We start from the raw sequence: 19,181 nt of genomic DNA, 5'->3' as shown, positions 1-19,181 counted from the left end.
TGTAACTAATAAATTCAGAAGCTACTGTTGCTAAGGCAGGATACTCCGAGTCAGTGCTGGATCAAGCAATCGTTTGTTTTTTTTTTTAGCACCATAATATCAAATTTGCACTATGAAAAATAGCATAAGCCGAAGTGCTTTTGCGATCGATTTTATCACCGCCCCAATCGGCATCACTGAAAGCAAATAATGATGGAGTTGAACATGGCCAGAATAACAACCCATGATCAACTGTACCATGGAGATAGCAAAGAATCCACTTTACCGCCTGCCAATGATTGACAGATGGTGAGTGCATAAACTGAGAAGTTTTATTGATTGCCATGGTGATGTCCGGACGTGCAAGAGCTAGATATTGAAGCATTCCCACCACTTGTCTATACAATTTAGGATCCTCAAAGTTATGGGAGCTATCCGTATACAATAAGGTTTGTGGAGAAGAGGGGGTGCTGACCGAAGAGGCCTCGTGCATATGAACATAGTGAAGGAGTTCCTAAATGTACTTGGACTGTGAAAGATGTAGTCCATCAGCAGAAGATAAAACTTCAACACCTAAAAAATAGTTGAGTGGTCCCAAGTCCTTTAAAGCAATATTGGTTTTCAGCTTTTTTATAATTGTTTGCAGAAGACTGGTACTAGACCCTGTTAAGATTAAATCGTCAACATATACAAGGCAGTAAGTAGTGTCCGAACCATGTGAGAAAATAAATAATGAGTTATCTACTTTGGAACCTTGAAAACCAAGCTTGTGCAAAGCATTTGTAAGGCAGAAATACCATGCACGGGGAGCCTGCTTAACTCGTATAATGATTTTTTTTAAAGCAAACACATAATCCGGTTTGTTATGATCAATGAAACCTTGAGGCTGGTCCATGAATACCGGTTCTTCAAGAGTTCCATATAAAAAGGTGTTAGAAATATTAAGTTGTTGAATAGGCCAAGCACAATTAACTACTATTGACAAGATTAATCGGATAGTAGCTGGCTTAATAACTGGACTGAATGTTCAATATAATCGACCCGTAGGGGTTAGTGAAACCCCTTTGCTACCAAGCGTGCTTTATGACGATCAATAAAACCATCTTGTTTAGTTTTAATGTGGAAAATTCATTTACATCCAACAATATTCGTAGCTTGTGATCGGGGAACTAAATCCCAAGTGCCATTGGCCATGAGAGCTTCAATTTCGTCAGACATGGCTTATCTTCAAATTAAATGCTTGGTTGCCTCATGATAAGAAAATGGTGTAGCATAAGGAACAGGAGCTTGAAACATTTTTGGCTTTAGATTACCGGTTTTGGAACGGGTAACCATGGGATGATGATGAGTGGTGGAAGCAGGTGGTCGTGAAGGTGGAAGAGATGTTGGTTCTGAAATTGGAGGAGACATAGTGGCAGTAGTGGTCTCGGCTAGAGAATATTGTGTTGTAACTGAATTTTATGGTAAGGTGGGAATGGTGGGTAAGCTACTGGTTGAAGGAGTAATGGTAGGAATTGTATTTGTAGGAGCAGTTGGAATGGGTTTGACAAGAGATAAAATAGATGGTAGCGGAGGTGGTGAACCGAGGACAGATGAGCGGCCATCACTTTCCTTGAACGGGAAAACCTGTTCACCAAACAAAACATGTCGTGAGAAAAAGATCTTATTAGTAGACAAAGAAAGACATTTGTATCCTTTATGCAAAAGACTGTACCCAAGAAATACACATTTAGTGGAATGTGGTTCTAATTTAGTTTTTGAATAAGGACGCAACCAAGGATAACAAGAGCAACCAAAAACACGAAAAAAAATGATAATCTGGATTACGTTGAAAAATAATTTGATAAGGGGATTTATGTTTAAGAGTTGGTATGGGGAGTCGATTAATTGTATAAACTGCAGCAGCAAAGGCATGGTCCCAAAATTTTGGTGGCACAAATGCATGAAGTAAATACGCCCTACCAGTTTCGGTTATGTGACAGTGTTTTGTTTCCACACAACCATTTTGTTCAGGGATGTGTGGACAAGAACTATGTTGTACTATTCCATTTTCACCCAAATATTTTTGAAGTGCTTGGTATTCCCCACCCCAGTCCAATCGAAATTGTTTAATTGGTTTACCAAAAATTTTTCAACGATAGTCCGGAATTGAACGAAATAGGAAAACACATCAGATTTTTTTCGAATGAAATAGATCCAGGTGTACTTGGTGAAATGATAAAAAAAGAGAACATAATATAGACAACCATCAGAGGAAGGAATGGGTGTAGGGCCCCATAAATCAGAACATATTAATTCTAATGGTCCTTTCGCAACAAAAGAAGAATTAAAAATTGGCAATTTGTGTGATTTGCCAACACAACAAGCTTCACACAGAGACTTATTCACATTATTGGCAGCAGATAAATTATTTAATAAAAGAACTTTATCAACAGTCTTAGAAAATCATAGCCTAAACGAGCATGCCATGTCGATAAGGTGACAGAATTGCAAGTTGGTGGAGTTGTATTGAGGCGAGAGCATAAAGACCATCCTTAACCTATCCACGATGGAGTATTTGCTTCGTTTGAAGGTCCTTAATGACAAAAAAAATTGGGAAATAATTCAAGTGAGACATCATTAGAAATAGAAAATTGACGAACAGACAATAAATTGGTGTTAGAATCTAGAACATGCAATATATTGTCTAAAGAAAAATCATGAGAATTAAGAGTGATATGATTAGAACCAACATGAGAAATCGGTAATTTTTTACCATTTGTAAGAGCAACTTCATTAGTTCTCGAATATTCTGATTGAAATCCCAAGTTTTCCAATTCAGACTTCAAGTGATGAGTCGCTCCGCTGTCCACAATCCATGGTTTATTTGGTGTAGTGGGTGAGGAAGAGTAGTTGCTGATAGGTTTGGAATTCTGTTTGTTATATTTGGGGCTAGGACATACATTAGAAGTGTGACCATTTCCACCACAATTGTAACAAGTAGGATTATAACCTTCTGCATTTTGGTGTCGTCCACGACCGTAGTTTGTTTGGAAGCCTCCTCGCCTACCACCACATCCTCTTCCTCTTGAACCTCCACGATTTGGTTGACAATTGGTAAAATGTGCAACGGCGGGTGTGTTAAGAAATGCATTGGAGTTTTGAAGTTGCATCTCTTCCGAAAGCAAAAGGCCAAAGAGATCATCAAAGGATACCGGCGCAAGTCTAGCTTCTATATTCCAGGTGAACGGTCTGTAATCTAACCTAAGTCTGCGTAAGATGTGATCAATGAGATTATCCTCAGAGATTAGAGCATTAAGGGCAATTAACTGATCAAACAAGTGCTTAGCACGATTCATATAGGTTGCAATAGAATCATTATCTCGAGATAGAGAGTAAAGAGTAGTCTTAGTGGTTCTGATTTGTGCCTTTGAAGTAGAAGCAAATGTTGTTTTTAGACGAGTCCAAGCATCGTAAGCTGTAGTAACACCAACGAATTGAGACAAGATGGATTCAGAAAGTGAGCTAAGAATCCAACACAGCACAGTTTGGTCTTTAACAAACCAGTCAAGATAAGCTGGATTTGGAACATTATTGAGTTGTTTGGGGGGAGGAGTAACTGAGCCATCAAGGTGATGATACAATTGTTGGCCATGGAGAAGGGGAATTAATTGTGTTTTCCAAAGGAGATAATTGGTGGAGGTGAGTTTTACTGTAACATGGTTTTGAATTGATGGAATTGTGGAAGGAACAATGGTAGTTTGAGTAGATGCAGAGGCCATAATAAGGAGTCATTAAGTGAGATATAGAGAAGAAAAAGATCGAAGAAAAAAAAATAATGGTGTTTAAACCTTGGCGGCTCTGATACCATGAAGAACAACATATTCAAAGGAATTGGTGTAGTCATTTCTGCATGTTATAATTTGAATATATACAGATTACAAATTTGAATATCAGCAACTAAGTTCCTAAACATCAGGAACAACAAGTTTGAACAGCAAAAAGTATCCCTGAAGAAGGGGACGGTTACAACAGAACTTTGACTAGCACATTTTAGGTAATACTCTTATCAGATATTCATGCACTCAATATTGTTCTATTAGCCAAAAAGGTCAGAGATTGATTAAATTTCTGAATTCGATGATAGCTAAGGTATTGAAAGCAAAGTATTTTCCTACGTCCTCTTATTTAGAAGAACAATGGGGTTACCAACCTAATTATATATCATGAAGTATATATGAAGCTAAAGGAGCAGTGGATAAAGTTGTAAATGGCGACTGGGCAGTCTTAATAATATTCACATTTGGATGGATAAGTGGTTGCCGGTTGATTTTGACAACATGATATCCTCCCCTGTTGTGTTGTTAGATGAGAATGCAACTGTTAATATCTTAATTAATTTAGATTTTTTTACTAGAAATTATAATTTAGTTAATGCTATCTCTCATCTTATAAAGCAATGCAGATATTTTCTATTCATCTTAATATCAGAAGGCAACAAGACTCATTGATTTGGAGCTTCACCAAAGATGGAAACTATTCTGTAAAGAGCGGATACCATCTAAGCTTTCTTGACCACCAGCCTAATACCTAAGGCCCGACATCAGTTGATAAATTTCAAGGTCTATGGAAGAAACTTTGGAAATAAGTCCCAGCTAAAGTTAAACACTTTGCTTTTAGAGCTTGAAAAAATCAATTGCTAGTAAGGGATGCATTGGTAAAAAGAGGTATGTCCTGAGACTCACTTTGCGTCATTTGTGGAGAGGAAGTTAAATCTATTGCCCATATATTAAGAGATTGCTTAAAGGCTAAAACAATTTGGTTATTGAGCTCGCTCCAAATTGACTCGAATTTAGCAACTGGACCCTCTTTCCTGGACTAGTTTCATAACTTGATCAAGACTTTTGTAGCAGAAAAGATTAAAGTTTTTCTTATGATAATGTGGTCAATGTAGAAGGCTTGTAAGTCACAACCTTTTCAGAATGAGGAGCTATTTGAACTGCAAATTGTTTCTATAGGTTTGATTTGGTTGTATGACTTTCATGATGCTAATTTTTTATAGTACTAGGATATTGCGCTTGAAGCTGTCCAAGTAATATGGACACAACCTTCTCCACATATGGTCAAAGTAAATATTGATGCTTCAGTTTTTCATATGCAAGGATGTGGTCTGCGATTTGTCATTACACAGAGGTAAGATTTTTGATGGCATGTTGTCGAAGGCTCAGGGTGAATTGTCAGTTGAACATGCTAAGATTTAAGCTGCGGTTTTGGTGCTCAATCAACTTTAAACCTTGGCTTCCATTCTATAACCTTGGAGTATGATGTTCTTTCTACGATCCAGTTAGTGAATTCATAAAACATCCTTAATCATAAAATATTCGATTTTTGTTCTTTCTATCTTTGAATGCTTTATTTCTAGTTTTTCTAGTTTTAGTTGCCTCCATATCTGTAGGCTTCGCAATCAAGTTACTCATGACTTGTCCAAGCTAAAGTTATTTTCTTCATATTATTCCTTTTGGATAGAAGATGAACCTTCTTCTACCGTCCCATTTGTAATGTTGGACTCTTCTTCTTAATATAAACACTTTTCATCCTAAAAAAAAAAAAAAAAGAAGTGCTCTAGGTAATAAGACTTGATTCTTATTTGATGAAAAAACATTTTAATGCTAAATCCTTTATGCTTTTGAATCTTTTTTTTTTTTTCCACTAAAAGTGCTCTAAACAAGAAGACTTGATTGTTATTTGATGAAAAAAAAAAGTATATAGAAGATACTATAATTTCTTACAGAACATTTGATCCAATATTGACTTTAGGCATTACTAAAGAGATTGCCAATGATCATATATTGAGTTGAATTTCGAAGACTGTTTGTCTTCCAATCCCCCTTCCACAGCATGCAATTAATTAATATAGTTCAGATTTTTTTTACCCCTTGCATCTATGTAAATATTAAATAATTTTTCTTTTGAATTGTATAAAATATTTGACTATATAAAATTAAAAAATAAAATAAAAGATTTTCGAGGGATAAGATGAGATGACATGATCCCTTCTTCCTTCTTCCTTCTTCCTTTGTCGATTATTCGGCGCAAATTTGGGTTGGTGGGTCAGTAGATTTCAGACGCCGGGTGATAAAAAATGAAAGAAAAATAATGAGTAATATATTATATATTGTGGATATAGAAGATTATAACAACGAGAATAAACAAATTATAAATAATTATAGCCTTTCAAAAAAAAAAAAAAAATTATAGTAGATAGTAATTTTCCAAGTGCGCATCTGCATCACTAGTGAAACATATCCTAAAACCCTAGCTCCCGAGATCATCTTCGACTTATAGCTGGCTCCTGTCTTCTAAAACCTCAGTGACTGCAAAAATGGTTCGAAGCGTCAAAAACCCTAAAAAGGCGAAGAGAAATAAGAAGGTCAATGGATCTCTGGATTTATTCCTTTAATTAATTATTTTTTCTTTCATTTTTCTGTATATTTTAACGCAATATCTCTTTTATATTCGTACAATAAATTATACAGGACTCAAAAAAAGGAGGTGGGTCGTCTTCTTCCTCATCAATACCATCCATGCCCACAAAGGTGTGGCAACCAGGAGTGGACAAGCTTGAGGAAGGCGAGGAGCTCGAATGTGATCTCTCTGCCTATAATTCTCTCCACGCTTTTCACATTGGCTGGCCCTGTTTGAGGTAATTCTTCTATTGTCCTTTTGTTTTATTGTTTTCTGAATTTTACAGGTAAAGAAAACACAAGTAATTTCAAGTTTCAACGACAAAGTTGGAAGCTTGAATATTCGTTTGATTATGGCGGCTGATAAAACTTCCACTTCACGAATTAGAAAGTTGGATATTTTATGAGCTTGTCTTTAATTGAATAAAGGTTTAGGTTGTGTATTCAGAAGATCAAAATGAATATTTAGTGGAATTGCTGTAATATCGTTTTAGTTCTGAGAATGTGATAAAAGGAGGGGAAAAAGGTAAAAGGGGTTAAAATTCAATGTTTTCAATTTGTTCTTTCTCATTTTTTGAACTTAGGTAAAACTTCACCCAGGTAAAACATCACTCAACTCACGTTTCTTATTCAGTACTTTTATTCAATTCAAGGATTGACCAAAAGAAAAAATATTAATTAATAATAAATTAGATGAACTTAAGATCAACCAAAACTAAAGACATATTTCTATGCAATGATTCAAACTAACGAAATTTGTCCTGCAGTTGAGCATGTTAAATTACAGAATTTAGAATTTGAACTAAAAAGCCAGTGGCTCAGCATTTTAACACTTAATTGTGCCCTTGGGAAATGGCATGACAGGGTTATAACTATCAATTTACTTTTACAAAATAGTCAGTTTTGAAGAACAACTCAATTTGCTTAATGTCTTCCTACTTTTGTGCTAAGCACGATTAAAATGGATAATGATTTCTAGAAACAGTTTTTTAGTCATTTTGGTTTTGTTAATTATAATTGTAATGACCAAAACAATGGTTTTGGCATTAGAGAACATATGTTCTTCTATTCATTTTTTGAAGTTTATTTACTTTTGACAGTTTTGATATAGTACGTGACTCATTGGGTTTGCTTCGGACAGAATTTCCCCACACAGTGTATTTTGTTGCAGGGACTCAGGTGATTCATTTCACACTTATGGGTACCCACTGAGGGAATACATTTTCTTTTAGTTGAGGACGCTACATATATTCTTTTTAAGTTCTCTTTGCATTGCTTATGTCAACTTGAAGATTCTAATGATTGTTTCAAATTAGTTGAGAATGTTTGTTTAGATTAAGGTGCTATTAGCTATCAATAGAAAAAATGGCAAGAAAAAATCAGATTTACTCTACACAAATTGTTGGTTAACTTTTTGTTTGTATAGGAGACAATATCAGACTGCAAGTCCATGGAGCTATTGGAGAAACAATTTATAATGTTTTTATGCCTTTTATCTCCTATCTTGCCTCTTCTTCTTTTTTTTTTTTTCCATCTTTCCAACTCTTATCACGTTTATTTATATAACAATCATCTGCAGGCAGAAAAAGCTTCTTGGAACACTATTGGAATATTTAAAGTATCTAATATTTCTGGTAAAAGACGTAATTTGGTGCCTAATAAAGCTACTGATGGTGACTCTGACATGGATGCTGATAGTAGTGATAGTGATGAAGAGAGTGAGGATGAGGAGCATGGTGGATCTTTGACACCAGTTTTGCAGGCAATTTCTTCTTTCTTTAATTTCAGGATTGGTCCATTCCAGTAACCATGTTTTTGCATGCATTTTCATATCCAAGTTTGCATCCACAGTTACGCAAGGTATCTCATGAAGGATGTGTCAATCGTATACGTGCAATGATGCAAAATCCCTATATATGTGCATCTTGGTCAGATACTGGTCATGTGCAGGTTAGACTTATGTTCTTTCACTCTAAAGAAGTTCTTGGATATCCACATTTATTTCTTATAGACATGGTTCTCTTTCAACGTGAAACTTCAAACGTAGTGGTACCCCTGGAGTTTTGAAATATGTGGTAGTAGTAGCTCTGGACATAAGGTTTGTCTCTTATGCTTATCGACTTTGCATGCAGATATGGGACTTTAGTTCTCATCTGAATGCTTTGGCAGAGTCAGAAGCAGAAGTTACCCAGAGAGATTCTTCAGTTTTTAATCAGCCTCCTTTAGTTAAGTTTGGAGGGCACAAAGATGAAGGTTATGCTATAGATTGGAGTCCTCGTGTCACAGGAAGGCTGGTATCTGGTATTGCTGAATATTATTTTTCATATGTTGCATTCCCCTTCATACCACATGATAAAAAAGGAGAAAACCACTACCAGCACCACTATCACTTCTCAAGCATCCATGATACAAAACTTAATGTGTATAATACCCTAATGCTTGGAGGATTTACTACTTGTCTGAAGGTGACTGCAAGAATTGTATTCACTTATGGGAGCCTACGTCCGATGCAACATGGAATGTTGGTGCTACCCCTTTTGTTGGACATGCTGCAAGTGTAGAAGACCTACAAGTACATGATTTACTTGTGAATCCAACACAAACATTTCTTGAATATTGTTCAATTTTATAAGCATTCCTGTCATGTTTTATCTATGCAGTGGAGCCCCACTGAAGATGAGGTATTTGCCTCTTGTTCTGTTGATCGAAGTATTGCAATATGGGATATCCGCCTGGGAAAGTCACCTGCAATTTCATTCAAGGCGCATAATGCTGATGTGAATGTTATTTCATGGAACCGGTATTTAGATCTTTCTACTGATATATTTTTTATTGAAACACGCCTCTTCTTTTCTATAGCTAATGCTTTCATTTGCTAATGCATTGGTTGTGATAGGTTGGCTAGCGTTATGTTGGCATCTGGAAGTGATGATGGGACATTTTCTATTCGTGATCTTAGATTGCTATCACAAAATCAGGTATGTTTATTTCTAATGTAAGGTATTTTAACATTTTGTTTCTATTAAATAGAAGGAAAATGATCTTGTATGACATAATTCTAGATCAACAAGGTTTTGGTCCTCATTTTAATTATTTTTTCTAATGTTTCATACGCCTTATATGTGGTATCTGAAATTTCTCAATTTTCTTTCCTGATGCTTATTACTGAGTTACCTGTTTTTGTTTGTGTTGGCCTTATTCCTAGGTGAACTTTTTTACTTTTAGAGAAACCTTAAGGTTTGTGTGTCTCTTTTTTTGTGTTTCAAAAGGGGGAAATATGTTAAGATTGATATTGTAAAGAACTCTTATCAACATTGATGTGCTTATCTATCCTAATCCTATCCACCCTACGGAGGCCGGAGCTGGTGTTTAGTACTGATGTTCAGGTAGGCTGATTCTTATTCAATAAAAACCAATGTTACAGGCTGCAGGAAGTATTGTACTCTTGGTCATTACATGGTTATGAAGCATATTTTGTTGTATTATCAGGCACTTTGGATTATGGACTATGAATTTTAAGCTCTAGTACTCTTTATCCAAAATGCCCTACTACAATATAATATCACGTGCCTATCCGATTCCTAAATGCCAAAAGGAAGAGTTAGACTTGTGAACCAAAACATCTCTGCTAGATGGCTTAAGGATTGGTGCAATGGCTGGGTAAATTAGCAGTTAGGTTTATGGCTTGCGTTTATTTGTTTAGTATCTTTATTGACTTTAGATATTCAGTAGGACTAACAATATAATCATCACTGGCCTGCTGACCACAGTTATTTTCATTTTCGTTGCATAAATTGAAATATGGTCTTTGAATGAAAAATTCTACATCTAACAATGCATTTTTGTTTATGATACTGTAGTTTATATTAGAGCTATTTGTCTTTTCTTAACCTTTTGGTGGTGTTATTTTAGATTTGAAAAATTAAGACTTTGTTTGGAACATGTGAATTTTTCAGAGTTTCTATGGTATAGAAAGATTGGGCTTTTCATAGACAAATGAGATTAAAGGGCAGATTCATGCACTTAATGAACACTAGTTTGTTGTTCATTTGTTTTACTGGTTGTTTAAAGTGTGGCAGTAATTTTAGAACTTATCTGAACTTTTGTTTTTGCACCAGCCTCATTTGATAATCGAAGATGTTCATCATTTGATTCAACTAACCATGGATGTCCTTGGCATCTTGGTATTGTGCTTTCCATTGAATTCAGGCAGATTGGTTGTGATCCTAAGTCTGTGATGCTAGGACAAATTGTAAATTAATAAATAAAAATCCAATAATGCTCTAACCATAAGCTTCTAAATAGAGAACAAAAGGTATAAAATTGTAATGGAAATATATAATCACTAATTTTTATTCCTAAAATTGGTTACAAATGGGATGTATACAAAGGGATTCTCCTTGGGGATTGCATCCCTGGATTTATGGGAAGCTGGTTGTTTTGTACAATATTTTGAACAGAGTTTCATACTGATTTGTCTCACAAAGAGGGAAATTAGTTAGCATTGCTCTTTAAATAATTTTGTCTGCACTGATTTGGGATGTGGTCAGACTACCTTGGCTTGGTGTCTTCTGTTCAGGCTAGCTTTGCAGGAAGCTGATATCATTGCTGTTCTTTGTGTGACATTTTGAACACTTAACACTAAAATAGTGACATGTTTGACAAAGAGTCTACTGGTTATTTGGATGGGTCATGTAGGGAACTCTGTGGATACTGATGTGGGTAAAAATTGTTCAGACCAGCTTTGCAGGAAGTTGATCCTGCTGCTTTTCTTTTGTCCATATTTTATATAGACATTACATTATTGGACCATCTTTGTCCACCTGTCTCTCCATCCATGTTCCATGATCAACTTATTGAAAATAGCATCTTCTGCAAAGCATATGTAGCATGTGCTTAATGCAAAATTATGTTCTCATAGCTAATTGTGTTTTATATGGACAGGAGGAAGATAAATCTGTGGTGGCACATTTTGAGTACCATAAATATCCTATAACATCCATTGAATGGAGTCCACATGAGGCGTCTTCACTGGCAGTTTCCTCATCTGACAATCAGTTAACGTGAGTAATGCTAAAGAGCAACAACATATTTCTTAGTTTCCATTCCCGTTGAGTTGCAATTGTGATTATAACTCTGTTATATGATTATATCTTCTATATTGCCAGAATATGGGATCTTTCTTTAGAAAAGGATGAGGAAGAAGAAGCTGAGTTTAGAGCTAAAACAAAAGAGCAAGTGAATGCCCCAACAGACTTACCCCCTCAACTTCTGTTTGTTCATCAGGTACTTTTTTAATTTTTATTTAACTCGTCCCCAGTAAGAATATTTGACGACTTGTAAAAATGCTTCACCTGTCTTTTTAACTCTTGTACACTTTAAACAGGGACAGAAAGATTTGAAAGAACTTCATTGGCACAGTCAGATTCCTGGTATGCTCGTGTCTACAGCAGCAGATGGTTTCAACATCTTGATGCCTTCGAACATTCAGAGTACGCTTCCCTCTGAAGGTGGTGCGTAAGAGTTGAATGATTGTGACAAGCAGATGGTTTCAAACATCTTGATGCCTTAGAACATTCAGAGTACGCTTCCCTTTGAAGGTGCGTGAGAGTTGAATGGTTGTGACGAGTCTTCAGATTGATGGATAGAGTGATGTATCGCCTGTTTGGTTGATGCACTTGACCAGTTTTGAGTTTGTTCACTTTAAGGTTCTCTCTGTTCTTTTTGGTGTCTTCAAGGTTTTTATATACGTTTTGATGTATCCAAACAGAAGTTTCTACAGAAATGCAGCTGACTTCAATTTTGTGATTATCTTTTTGGCAAATTGGAGTTCCTACAGAAAATGTAGCTGGTTCCAGTTTTGTATTTGTTGCTATCTTTTTGGCAAATTTGTAAATTTATTTCCTTCTAAGTTATAGAGGATAAGGTCTTGTGTTTTAAGTGAGGGTTTGGTGGAGTCAAGACAAGTAGATTACAGTGTTGAGCTCAAATTCTATTAGAAATTTGAGTTTAAAGATTAAATTTGATTTGAGTTATAATTTTATAGTCAAGTTTGAATTTGATTCAATTCTAATTGATTTCTGAAAATAATTTATTAAATTTATTTATTAATGTTAAATTTTGATAAATTTATATTTGAGCACAAATTGCTAAATTAGTGTGTAATATAAAATGTATTTAAAACGATAGAAAATTTAAATATCTCGCAAGAATCGAGTAAATAGCAACGCTATGAATTCTTAGCAGATGATTTTTGCAAGGTCATAGGTTTGGGCTGTAGAAAAATGGCTTCTGGGGAAGGGCAGCTATGTGTCACGGACAAATTCCGTGATCGTGTTAGGCCCTTATTGAAGAGCGTACTAGGCTGCGTTTCAATCTGCGTGGGTTGGGGCAGCTTAGCGATTAAGGAGAGTTCTACCCTAGTGGTCCTTACCCCATGCAAAGTCTGCGTGCAGGCGGGGTATTGTGCCGCAGGGCACAATTGGTCGGGAGCTGGGCCGCTCCCCTGATGAGCCCGTGGCATGGCGAAACCAGTGTGGTACGGTATGGCAAGGCTTGCCTCGGAGTCAAAGTATCGCTAGGTGAGCAGGCTCCCAAGGCGCCGCACGGGCGCAGTGCTGCGCGAGACTCCAGGTCCGTGACATATGACTCTTAAACAAGATTAGTTTCCACTCAAATGGATTAGTCTCACTCTCACACTCAAAAGGGCATTTGGTATTGGAAAATTCAAAAAATAATATCCAAATTTGAGTATTTTAGGAAAAAAAATAATCAATAAGTAGTTTGATACTTTGTTTGACTTGACTTTATCCTATCATTTCCAACCACAAGACTCTGTTTAGTTTTCTTTTTTTTGCCTCTTTACTTAGGTTGCATGAACACAAAATCAATAATTTTTTAAGAAGCAGGACATTAACATACTTAGAAGAAGCAGGATACTAACACACTTAGGACATGCTATATTAAGTAAATATAATTTATTGCATAATTTATTAATTATTCAAATAAGTAAATGATTATTTATAATAAATTATAAATAAAAAATAAAAAATTATTTAAAATCTGGGCATGAACATAATCATTGAAAATCATAGTATCTATAGAAATAAATTGACAATTTCAAGAATTTCAAACATATTTGAAAGAGATCAAATTAATCTCCGAAGATGTTCCATATTTTAGTCTGCGACTATAATATTTTGACTCTTTTTTCGTATAAAAAAACCTTTTTAAATTACTGATTTCACAATAATTGTAAATTAGTTAGAATTTTGTAAAATCAACATTGTGCATTAGTTTTTAAATTTCATAATAACAAATACGTAAATAAATTACAAAATACCTTATTCGTTCTATTTTTTTGCATGGTTTGACAATCACGTAAGAATTTAGTCAATAAAAATTATTTTACCCTTCTTTATCCGTAATAACTCATTAAGATATTAATAAAAGCATTTCATTTAATGAAAAATTATAAAGGTTATTATGAGAAAAGTAATTGTTTACGTATATAAATTTACAAACCTTGCAAATATTCTAGAACTTTCGAAAAAGGAATAACAAGCAAATAAAATGGGACGGAGTGAGTATAAATTATAAGATAGAAGTTTTCATTCTTTTTATATATGTTTTAATTTTATATTTAGGCATTAATAAGTAATAAATATATATTTAAGACAACAATTTGAAAAATTTTATTAATAGATTTATCTAAAAGTCTAATAGATTTTTCAAATGTGTCTCCAAAGTTTGCAATAAATGTCTTCAAATATTACAGATGTGTTTTAAAATGTTCGAAATTAATAAAATAAAATAATAAGACATTTTTTTTGAAAATATTCCATACGTGTACTGGTGTTCTACATTAATACAATAGCAGTTACGTTAAACCTTTTGAAGTGTCCGTCTAACTTAAATAACTTAAATTTAAATTTCACGGGAGGGGGTTTGACGGTAAAATTCATATCTATTGGCATAAGCTGTTGCCGCTGGATAGTGTCCATTCCCCCAACACCTAGTGAAAAGAGTGGAAATTCAAAAATCAACAATTGATTGATATGATTTGTTTTTCTTTCTTCGCAAAAATAATTAGTCAATATTTTTTAAATTGGATTGGATCCGCGGTCGGACCTATTTAACTGCAAACCGGTTATTGATCTAATCTGGTTTAATATATAAAATCGCATGACTTAAAAACAGAATAAAAATGGTTGGAATTGAAAAAAAAAAAAAAAAAAAAAAAACAGAAAAATAGGACTAACCCGTAAAAATCCAATTTTTTATTTTCTAATGAAAAAATTAATTTAATCAATATCCAAATTCTTCAAAAATAAAAAACATTTCCACAATAAACAAATATATAATTACTTTAAATCAAACCCTAACAAAAATCTAAAATAACCACCAAGATCGAAATCTTCTCCTCCTTTCATTCTCATTTAATTCTGTATATATATATATAGGGCTTTACTTACTCTTCTTGCAAATGGCCAAATTTATCACTTTTAGTTGCGTATCATTTTTTAAAATTTTTTTATCGTTTAAAGAATTTTATTTCATTAAATAAAAATTATATTCATAAGTTTGTATATATATCTTATGAGTTTTGAATACTCATATGTACTTGTAGTTATTATTTTGTTATAAAATTGTGCATCATTGTTTATTTTTTGGTTTCTAGATACTGTGTCATGAATTTTGATATCAAACTAGCATATAATCTTGATTTTTGTCAAATTCTCCTTGATTTCTGCTAATAATTAAAAAAAAAAAAAGTCAACACTTCTACTTAAAAGTAAAAAATTCAGTTGAATCGAGTCGATCGGTTTCAACCACGAGCTATTCATGCTGTTGATTCAATATCCGGTTTAGTCCGATTTTGCTAAATCTAAAACACGCTATAAATGAATTTAATTGTGGCTGTTAGATGACTAGCAAATAGCAAAAGATACCAATGAATACCATCATTAGTTCGTATGTTAATTATTGAGCATCTTTGTATAAAGGGATGATTAATTACCCTTGTATCTTTTTAAAATAGAGTGTTATAACTTTATATTTTCAGTCTATTACACTATATTTCTCTTCCGTTTATTTTTTTGCAAGTTTAAATGTTAAATGGTCATGAAATAACATCAATAATCATGATTAAAACAAAAAAAAAAAAAAAAAAAAAATCAAGATACCTTAATCTTTATAAACCTTTGAAGAAATAAGAAGAAATGGTAGCATCAAACTTCAAGCTTGAAACACTAAGAAATGGTAGCATGAAAATGATTTCCTCTCTAACCTCTCTCCCTCTCTCTCTCTCTCTATGTGCAAAGTAGTGAGCAATTTCACTCATATTAATTGTAATAAAAGAAAATAAAAACAAATGAGTTCTAGCAAAAAATAACACATTCTCTCCCTTTCTCTCTCTTCAATCTTCTTGGTTTGCTTTTATGAGTCTGCTTCTTATTGCGTTGGAGAAACTGGTGGTTCTAATAATTGCATTTCTTTGCTCTACATTTCTAAAACTGAAATGGGTGTCTTATTTTTTATGGTTGTGAGAGAAATCTCAAAAAAAAAAAAAAAAAAAAAAAATTGCATACTTTGGTTTGTTAAAAAACTCTATTCATCCAAGAGATTTTATATGTTGAGTTATAAAGATTTCAAATGTTTTTGCTACTTTGATGCTTCTTGTTATTGCTTTAGCTTGTGAATTTATGTTCTTTTTTATCCAAATTTGCAGCTTTAAGTTTGAAATCAAAGTATGAAATGGAAAGAGATTAGACAGAGCCTCTTACCTGCATCTCTCTCTCCTTAGAACATCATATTCTCTATTTATTTGTTATTTAAAATTGCAAAAAATTGATGAAAGAGGAATATAGTGTAATAAACTAAAAATATGAGGTATAACAATCTATTTTTAAAAAAGACAAGATTAAAAGTATTTTTTTTTTTATAAAAAATAGGGAAATGAATATAATTTTCCCTTATATAAGTTAGAAATTCTTACAGTAGAAATGAATATTCACGATTTGAAATCTTCAATTCTCCATTTTTTATTATAAGACAAAGATATATGTTAGTGCAAATGATGTTTTGCTTGGATGTAAGGCTGATATTATGGGCTGTTCGGTTTTAGATTGATTTCTCACCCATCGTTTTGATATCTACTATTTTAAGGAAAAGCCTTTTTTATACCTTCTTTTTTTTTTTTTTTTGCTGAACTAAAAATTTGATATATCATGAAAATTAGATTGATAAAACAAGAAAACTTATATTTTACAGTTTCCATTTTAATATAGTAAATGAAAAAATAAATAAAATTATAATAATAATTCCTTTTCTTTTATATTTGAGAAAAGAAATTTTATAGTGGTGGAATCCCATGTAACACGAGGCGTATGGGGAAGAAACAGTCTCAAAACATTGTATTGAAAGAATTTGAAGAAGATGGAATAAAAAGAAAAACAGAAGGAGTTGTATCACATTGTACATGCTTTGTTATGCCCAAGATTTTGAGTTCAAATTATATTTTTCCACCGAACAATAATAAGGATAAGTGCAAGCAATTCTATGCACCATCTCTTTGTATTTTGACTAGAATAAACTCTCTACTCAAATTCAAATATTTTTCTTTAATTTCTTTTAAAACACAAAGAAATCTTATAAAAATTTAAGAAATTTATTTTAGAGTTTGGAGATGTGACGCTTATGTGAAGCATATAGTATCTACTCAATTTGGAACTAAATCATATAAATGCAAGTTTATTGTGATATCCAAAGGAAACTATTAGATATTATTTCTTTCGAGAAAAAAGTGTTTATATCAAAATATGCTACATTTTTAAAAGAAGAATTTGTTCTTAAAGGAAGTAGTTGGAGCAAGGTTGAATTTGAAGAAATTCAAAAACCACTGTAGCATTAGATATTAAACTTGAAGCATAAGCAACACAACTTCCACATAGCACTGTTAGGATGCATCAAGCTCCAAAGAGGTACGAACTTCTTGTGGAAGCTGATAATGATGCAATTCTCATGTTTGACGAGCCTATCAATTATCCAGATGCAATGTCTACATTGATTCCACGAAATGGCTTGAGGCCATAAAATCTAAAATGGATTCTACATACACTAACCATGTATGGACCTTGGTTGATCCACCTGAAGGGATAAAACTCATTGGGTGTAAATGTATTTTTAAATGAAAGATTGACATGGATGATAATATATGGATGATAATATACTAACGTACAAAGCCAAATTTGTTACAAAAGGTTATAGACAAAGGCAAGTTATTGACTTTGATAAAACCTACTCACAATAATAATGCTTAAATAAGGATTTTGCTTGCAATAACTGCATACCATGAATATGAAATTTGGCAAATGAATGTTAAAACTGCATTTTTAAATTGAAACTTACTTGAGGGCATGTACATGACACAACATGAAGGTTTTGAGTCTAGAGAATTTTCTAATAAAATATACAAGCTACAAAATTCCAATTATGGACTTAAGTTAAGTATCATGAAGCTGGAACATATGATGAAAATTTTGAACTATTTAATTTTATCAAAAATGTGGATGAAACTTGTGTATATAAGAAGGTAAGCGAGAGCAGAATTGTGTTTCTTATTTATATGCGGATGACATATTATTAATAAGACATTACATAATATTCTCCAATATGTAAAATTTTAGTTGTCTAAGACTCAGATGAATGATATGAGAGAAGTAGCTTATCTATTTGGAATTATGAGCTATAGAGATAGATTTAAAGGGCTATTAGATTTATCCTAATCCACATATATAGACAAAGTGCTTAAACGATTTAGTATGGAGGAATCTAAGAGAGGATATCTACTTGTACCACATAGAGTGCATCTCATAAAGATATGTGTCTTAAAATACAAATTGAGAGAGATATTATAGAAAGAGTTTCATATGCCTCTATAATAGGATCTATAATGTATGTGATGTTATGCACTAGACCAAATGTATCTTGTGCTTTAAGCATGATGAGTAAATACCAATCTAACCCAAGAGAGGATCATTGGACAATAGCAAAGGGAATCCTTATGTACTTACAAAGAATTAAGAATGCCTTTTTGGCCTATGAAGATGTTGAACTAAAAGCTTAGGATATTTAGATGCTAGTTTTCAGTTAGATATGGATGATAATAAATCACAATCTAAATACATCTTTATTCTAAATGGTGGTGTCATGAGTTTGAAGAGTTCCAAAGAAGATATCATTAGCAGATTCTATAACTGAGACTGAGTACATCTCTGTGTTTGAGGCAACAAGAAAGGCAATTTGGATCAAGAAGTTCATTTTTGAACTAGGTGCAATTCCTAGCATTATTGAACAAGTAGCACTATACTATAACTACAATAAAGATATTGCACAAGCAATACAGATCCTCTCACTAAGACACTATCCCAATAGAAACATGATCACCTCACGGATGCTTATCGCATTAAGTACAAGAGTGATTGACTTTAGTATAAGTAGGAGATCGTTAGTGTGTATGCCTATAGCCAATCAGATGGTTGCATGTAGATATCATATTTTGCTTATGTTATATATTTTATTTAATTAGCAAAAAAGGCATATTTATCTTTAATATTCAATTAATGAATCTTGAATAAAAATAAAATCCATGCAATAATATTACTTTACAAAATAAATTATAATGTGGCCATAATTATGAGATTCTTATTGCATCAAAGTAATGTACCTAAATGTTCCTAGTCAATGCTCTATCGAATA

The 19,181-nt window shown here is 33.3% G+C and overlaps 1 protein-coding gene across 1 annotated transcript; it reads left to right on the top strand.

Moving 5' to 3' along the window:
* Positions 1-6,216: 6,216 nt before the first annotated feature.
* On the top strand, positions 6,217-12,489 carry LOC105637316 (Transducin family protein / WD-40 repeat family protein). Its single transcript, XM_012220749.4, has 12 exons — positions 6,217-6,388; positions 6,495-6,661; positions 7,523-7,601; positions 8,002-8,184; positions 8,274-8,372; positions 8,555-8,723; positions 8,888-8,994; positions 9,083-9,222; positions 9,319-9,400; positions 11,367-11,485; positions 11,591-11,708; positions 11,809-12,489. The coding sequence occupies exons 1-12, from the start codon at positions 6,341-6,343 to the stop codon at positions 11,941-11,943; spliced, it is 1,446 nt and encodes a 481-aa protein (XP_012076139.1). The 5' UTR covers positions 6,217-6,340; the 3' UTR covers positions 11,944-12,489.
* The last annotated feature ends 6,692 nt before the right edge of the window (positions 12,490-19,181 follow it).

Source organism: Jatropha curcas, chromosome 4, assembly GCF_041381405.1.
Source record: "Jatropha curcas cultivar XTBG-Jc1 chromosome 4, XTBG_Jcur_1.0, whole genome shotgun sequence".
Lineage (NCBI taxonomy): Eukaryota > Viridiplantae > Streptophyta > Magnoliopsida > Malpighiales > Euphorbiaceae > Jatropha > Jatropha curcas.
This window is presented reverse-complemented; position numbering and strand designations above follow the sequence as displayed.